At 33.9% G+C, this 7449-nt stretch overlaps 1 protein-coding gene across 1 annotated transcript in view; it reads left to right on the top strand.

Annotated features, from left to right (window-relative positions):
* Window positions 1–6526: 6526 nt before the first annotated feature.
* The window catches only part of LOC108372326 (uncharacterized), a 2821-nt gene continuing 1898 nt past the window's right edge, over window positions 6527–7449 (top strand). Inside the window, exon 1 of the mRNA XM_017627989.1 lies at window positions 6527–7318. Within this exon, the coding sequence (XP_017483478.1) occupies window positions 6527–7318 (792 nt within the window). The remainder of the gene's footprint in view (window positions 7319–7449) is intronic.

Below are 7449 nucleotides of genomic sequence, written 5' to 3'. Positions count from 1 at the left end.
TTTTGTAATAAAAGCGTGTTTTTAGTTTTTTTAACTATAATATTATTAATATTTTTTTGGTGACGGCTTTGGCGTGAAATTTATAAGAATTGGCGTTGAATTTTTTAAATTTTTTTTTGAAAATGGACTTGCGCCTTTTTTTCCATAAAACAATCATGCTTACATGGAGAAAAGTGCAAAAAACCATAAGCAAAATAAATTATTAAAACCCAGCGCGATTCTTCAGTCGATAGAAACTTGCACTTTTTATTATGTTAAAATTTAATAGGATATAAATATGCATAAACTTCAGATCATAGAGTTCAAAATTTTGTTCAAAATTTGTTAAATTTTTCTAATCTCTGTACGAAGTTTGAAAATTTGATTTATATGGCGCAGGATTATAAAAAAAATAACGAAAAACTTCAGCTTCAAAATCCTTGCAAATATTGAACGAAAACAACACGTATGTACTCAGTTTTGCTCCCCACTTTATTTGCGAACCCCCTTAACATATTTTTAGCCATTTACGACACCGTTGTGAATACCTCAACTAGTACATATATATTCGAACTTGGTATGAATTCGTATTTCGCTGCAGTAATTAAGGCAGTTACAATATATGTTAGTATATGTACATGCATTACAATCTTGAATGCGCAACGGAATTACCAATACTGATATTGCAAAGAAGACTTCAATCAATTGTTCTTGTTTTTTTTTTTGAAGTTTAGTGTTATGATTTGTATTTTATATCCCAGTAAACCCACCAGCACAGATGAATACTCTTCTGGCTCTTATCGAGGTTCTCGAAGTGGCAGCTCTAACTAATCAGCCAAAGCCATCGTCAAAATAAAATGTAGACCTTTTGTCATCGAAATAAAATAATAAGAAATTAGAATTCCTAATACCTATTCCACAATACATGGTAGCCATATTGGGTGTCTGTTGTCAAACACAGTTTCTGAAAAATAAAAAATAAATAAAGTGAAACTACCTCTTAAAGATTTGTATCAAAAACGTCGTAAAATTACCCGTGGTGTATTAAAAAGTAGAGCAGCTGATTTTATTTTATTTTATTTTTTCAAATTATTGGTCCCTAAAGTGTAAAATATTTATTTTTCTCAAAAATATATATTTTTTTTATAAAATGAAGCGATTGAAAGCCTGACGCCTGTTTCATAAAAGGGACAGGACCGACCGTTGTCGATTTTCTTTAAAATTTCAGGTCCAGAATCAATGGCGAAAGTTTTTTTGTTTCATAGAAGCATTTAGGCGACAGTAGTAATACTGGAATAACTATTGTCGACAGTTGTCTGCCCATGGCGGAATCATACCCGATGAAGTAATTAAATTAAAAATTAACTTTGACTATAAGGCAGCCGAATGACAGAAAATAAAGCGAGAAAGCTTTTTTATAACTTCACCTGTTTATTGAGCCATATGTCTGACAATTGTGCTGACAATTGTCACCCTGCCTAAACAGCTCCATAGGAAAGTTTCAATAGGAGAATTATGTATATTTGTTTTTATGGCAATTGCGAGCATTGCATAAATTTTCAATAATTTTAATTATTTAAAAAAAATATGAATAGATATACATATTTAAATAAGATTCACTATTGTGCAATAGGTTTATTTTAAAACAATTTAAAATACACAATATCTGCGATTTCAATAATCAAAATTTGTTAATTTGCCTACGATTCCAAACGAAATGGATGACTTTTTACTCAAAACTTACATAATATGACTGGCGATAATTTTTACAGTGACAATTTTAAAAACCGTCAACTTCAATTGTACCACTTCTCCAATAGAATTCGCCATGGAATTGAAACGGTGGTGACAATTGTTTTTGTATGAATCAAATCACCCAACAAATCATTATAGAATTGTCACTGCCATTACAGAAAAGCAAAATTGTTACTGTTACTTTATGAAATAGCCCCAAAACTTTTAGAATCTTTTAGAAAAGGATGGACCGATGAATCTGGAAGCAAGTTTTTGTTTATATTTCACATGTCCCAGTATAATATTTCATAAGTTATAGTAAAAACAAATATTTTTGAAGCATGCTTTCTAAATATGAGACCGAAATTTGACCGTAAATGCTGGTTTACCAAATATATCGACTCGTACGTCTCCTATCGAGGAAATTTTTAATAGTTATTCTTTTTCATGTAGTTAATATACATCCCAAATATTAATCATATCGGTCCACGAATAGGGGTTTTCAAATATCTCGACTCCAGCGCCACCTATCGGACTAACTCATCTTTTGTATTGCATTGTCATCGGGTTCTGAGCCAGCTGTGAAGTTTCAAGCCCCTAGGTCATCGGAAAGTTTGTCAAAAATTGATTGCACTATTTGCCCCTAACAACCTACATACATACAGAGCAAGTTAATAAAAGCTTGTAAAATAGCTTTAGAGATCAGAAGCAAGAACAAAATTCACGTAAATGTTATTTTGGCTCGTTAAGATTACCACCTGTTTTATACAGGGACTCGAACAAGTGTTCACATGTTAATTTTTTTTAATATTCAAAATTTGTTTCAAGTGAATTTTTTTTTTGTAATTTTTTTTTTAATGTTTTTCATGCTTTAACCAATACCGTACACATACATAAGCATGTAAAGCAAAGCTTCAAACTTGATTCAAATTTTGGAAAAGTTCAAAAAAATGTCTTTGAATTTTTTTGCGGACGGATTTTGAGGTATTTTCTATATAACAATTGCAATTTATAAAATCTGGCGTTCATGTCATAACAAATTCAAAAATCCGTCAGACAAGAAAATTCTTAAAAATCAACCCGCTAAGAACTGAACTTTCTAGATTAAATTATGTATCTAAAAATGGTTCAAAAATTTACTTTGAAAAGTTCTAAATTTTAATGGAAATTTGTCGAGTTTTCTAAATTTTGTATCAACTTTGAAGCTTCGACTCCTACCGTTTTGGTTAAAGCACTGCATTCCTTGCATGTAGTATAGCTTTGAAGGATATGCATTAGGTTTTAAGTATTAGTTAGTAAGTTCGTGTGGGTTTTATTGGTTTAATTTTAGTTTTATAGGAATAACATAAAGACTTTCGTGTGTGTGTGCATGCTAAATGGTAGTTTATATGTTATGATCGTATCTTCATTCAGCATCTTTATGATCGAGTACCATATAAGAAAAAAACTTTATATCATATTCAAATTTTGTTAACTGGGTGAATACATTTTTTTAGGTAGCTATTGAAAAATAATTATCCAAAATTATTGCTGCACGCGCATTTAATCCTAATTAAATGTCTGCATTTATTTAAAGAGAGAACTGCGGTCTTTTTCTATTTAGTAAGTATTTAGGTGACTAGAAATTCCTCTATACATCCATTGTTTTACATAAATATGCACATATGAATATCTAAATATTTATTCCTATATATAAGTAATTTATTTATTTACAAGCCCTCACGTACTTTTTATGACAGCGCATAGGGTTTGCAATGTCTATTCTATAACAAGGTAGCTTACATACATAACTGCATACATACATAGACATATTTAGTATGTACAGTATATGCAAACGTGCATAGATGACGTCATTTCCAGTGTTTAACAAAATAGGTAAGCAAGCGACAAATGCAAGTTTGCATTTTGGGCGAATGAACGCTTTCGTTTTTAATTATCAAATGTTTATGTTTTTGGCAAATGCATATACGTATGTATGTATGTATGTATTCATGTTAATCGAGACCTGAGTTTAAGATCGACCTATCTCGCCTGCCAGTTCGAAAATGCCATTTCTCAGAAAACTTTTCAAGAACGCCCTACTACAGAATTTGGTTGAAGAATGCCCTATCTCAGAATTGGGTTCAAAAGATAGGGCGTTTTTGAGGAGTGAAAAATCTTAGCTGTGGTATCATAACGAGACTTCAACTCGTGGCCTCTACAAAAGTAAAAACGAGATAACAATTATCTGTAATTTAAAAAATGGATATATGTTTATTATTTGTAATTCCGAAACTCGGCCTACCTCATGATAATTTCAAAACAGGATATTTCCTGTTTGGTCAATTATGCGCGGTTTTTATTGTAAACGGCGAAGGATTTTTATCAAAGTTTAGGTTATTATATTACATACTCGCACCACCAATTAAAAAAAAAAAATTAAAAAAAAAAAGTCCCTCAAGTATGTAAATAGCCAAAAAATAATGTCCAGTTTAAAAATTATGAAATACTTCAAATATTCCATTTTTACTTTCAAGTGTTCGCACAGAATAAATATGTACATGCAGTGAAAATTAATTTTCCTTTCATTGGATTAAGTGCGTGTACTTAACTAAAATATTCATACCTACATATATACGAGGGTTTACATTATTATGCATAGATCAGCACAGCGGCACATGTCATTCATTTGATATGCGAGCCCATAAATGCATAGTAGTAGGTTTTTACAAATATACACGACAAGTTTTTTTTTTATTAAATTTGTTTGTATGCCATTGCGCATGGACAACTATTTAAGTCCGTAACTGTCAAGCGGATGTGTCTATGCACATACATATCAATGCCGTTCGTCAAAATATTTTACAGCCAATTATTTTATTTATACATATTTAGTGGTGAAAACCGTAATGATTGCGGCACAAATGAAAGCTTTTACTCTGCATTTTCCGCCAACACTGATTGCTCATCAATGGTAAAAAGCAATAAGCTATTGACTATATACTCACTACATATATGCTTTTTATGCAAATCTCAATGAAAATAGTGTAGGCATTAACAAATCATCAATTGAATTGCTTTCCAATAGCTTACTCAAGATCTTCGGTAGCACCTTATGTGAAAAAATGGAACAATAAAAAGCAGGTGAACCCGCTGTGGATTTTTAAATTTTATACCCAAAGCAAGGTTGAATCACATTTTAAACTCTATTGGAAACTAAGTTATTAATTAGGCTAAAGAAAATTGTTTTGTTGATGAACACGTGTGCACACACATAAGTACCCTTTGCGGAAAATCTCTAGTTCTGAACTGTCAATTGCCCCCCGCTGACTCTCTTTTTCATATCAAAGAACTTCATACATCACGATAATTCGATAAATTTCGGTAACTCCATAAACTTATATAGCTCTATAAATTTAATTACGCGATAGATTTTGATTCTTCAAAAATATCATAAAAAAAAAAATTTCATTAACTTGATACATTTTTGTAACGCGATAACTATCGGTACATTTCGACAAATTTCGAAACGCCTTATAAACATTTATCAAATTGAATAACTCGATACATTACGATAACTCAATAAACATGGATAATCCGCTATATTTAGATAACTTTCGATACACAAATTTGTGATGACTGGATATATTTCGATTCTTATCCTGTCTTCGCACGCGCATTTTGTATTCTTAATGTTTTCATTTTCGTCTTTATCTTAAATTTTTCCTTCATCATTTCGTTTTTCGTTTTCACATTTATCTTTATTGAAAGGTTGAATTTCAAATGCGAAAACTACTCAAATTGCAACAACAAGTTTACACAAATACGGAAATTTTTAAACAAATAATTTTCAAGCAAATTTGAAACAATCGGTTCGGTAGAATCGCCAAATGAACAGTGTCGAAATTTATGTTATATAGATGTTACAGTTACATAAACTTATCCCTAGTTAGCTAATAAGCTGTGGGTCTACATAATAAGTTTGCTCCCACCCAAACTAAGCCATATTGTTGCTTGCCTTTTCTTTGCACTCCTTAAACGGGTTAAGTGTTTATATCTTCTCACTAACGGATGCGCTCGATGCATATTGTGTTTCTATTACTCTTCATCTATGTACATCTGTACACACATCAACGTTATGTAGCATGAAGACCTACTTTTGGCGCACAAATAAGTACGTATGGACATATATCGATCGGATTCAGTTATCGATACACAGCTAACGTGGTTCTGAGGCGGCACTTTTTCTGCAAGAGGCTGGCTGGCTGGTTGGTATGGAAAGCGAAGCACGCCAAGTAGAAAGTGGAAAAATCAGTGCAATAGCAGTAATGCTTGCTCCGCCACTGCTGTATGGAATTATTTCGCCTGAGAACCTAGTTAGAATAGAAAGTATATATACGGTCAATCTGTTGGCCAACCACAAGTGCTTTTGCATCAAGTGACACTTTGCCATAGATTCATGTCTCGTTGCAAATAATTGGCTTGCAATCTTCATGAAGCTAGTTTGCGCTTCATCTTGTTGTACTTTTTAAAATTGGCTTAACTAATTGAATTCTTGGCTAACGTTGACTGGAAATTCTAGAATCACCAGTTGTGAAGCTCTATTTGGGTGAACGTGTTGCCTTCTGCTTTCCCATGAAACTCGCTGGATGCGAAATGTTCAATGTTGTCGGATGCGAGTTAATAAAATGCACACCATTACGGCGGCTAGCACATTTCTAAGTTGATATCTGGAGTGACAAGACGTAAAAAAATTGGCAACGGTTGTTGGTACATTAGGCGGCAGACGGGTACGCGCTTGCAGTTTTAATAAAATCTAAAAAAAAAAAATAAAATGTTTGCGAAATTTCGTATATTATTGACGCTGTTTGTATTTGTGAATGTAAATGTGAAAACTCTGTGCGCCATTGAAGCTGAGACAGAGACGAGTGAAACCAAATCGAGTACAAATCTTGCGCTTGCGACTGAAAATGCAAATGATGAGGCTGCAACAAAAATCACAACCGATAATGAAGCCCTCACAGCAATAACAACAACAACACTGCCAATAAGCGCAGAAGCATCAAGAGGACGTAGCATTGCCGAAAATTATGACAACGATGACTACAAAGAAGCGCACAAACAATTGTTGCAGCCAGCGCATAGCGATGAGGCTGAGCGACCGTTAAAAAATGTGTTTAGGGGTATTTATAAGAGCTACAGGAGCACATACATGGGTAATGGCACCTCAGCTGAGTACAAAAAAAGATTAATTGAACGCTTAAATGCTGCTGCTAACGCCTACACGCGGCACGTGAGCACCACAAAAGCCACAGCGCCACCAGGCACAGCAGTGACTGTAGCAAACGAAAGACTTAAGAACCAAACTTCGTTGGCCGCCATTGCTGAGCCGACGCCCATTCCGCCACCCGCACTCGAAACTGAAGCACTCAAGCTGTTATTAAAAGCAAAGCTACGTAAGCGCAAACGTAAATATCATCGCGCGCAGTCGAGTGGCAAGCGTACAAAAATAAATACACACTTTAACAATGCAAATATAAATGCTGATAGCGCAAGCGATAGTAACAACAACAACACTAACAGCATGCAGCAGCTGCCACTTAACAGCGCACACTCCACACTCGACGTGCAGCTCAGCGACGACGATAAGCATTATCGCTACGCAATCGGACCTGGCGTAAATGTGAGCTTTGATATGCTGAACGATATCGTAAATGTCAATTTGGATGGCGATAACCTGCGTGAAATAATGCGCGG

The sequence above is a fragment of the Rhagoletis zephyria genome, unplaced genomic scaffold (assembly GCF_001687245.7).
Source record: "Rhagoletis zephyria isolate East Lansing unplaced genomic scaffold, Rhagoletis_zephyria_1.1 Rzeph_scaffold_05641, whole genome shotgun sequence".
Classification (NCBI taxonomy): domain Eukaryota; kingdom Metazoa; phylum Arthropoda; class Insecta; order Diptera; family Tephritidae; genus Rhagoletis; species Rhagoletis zephyria.
This window is presented reverse-complemented; position numbering and strand designations above follow the sequence as displayed.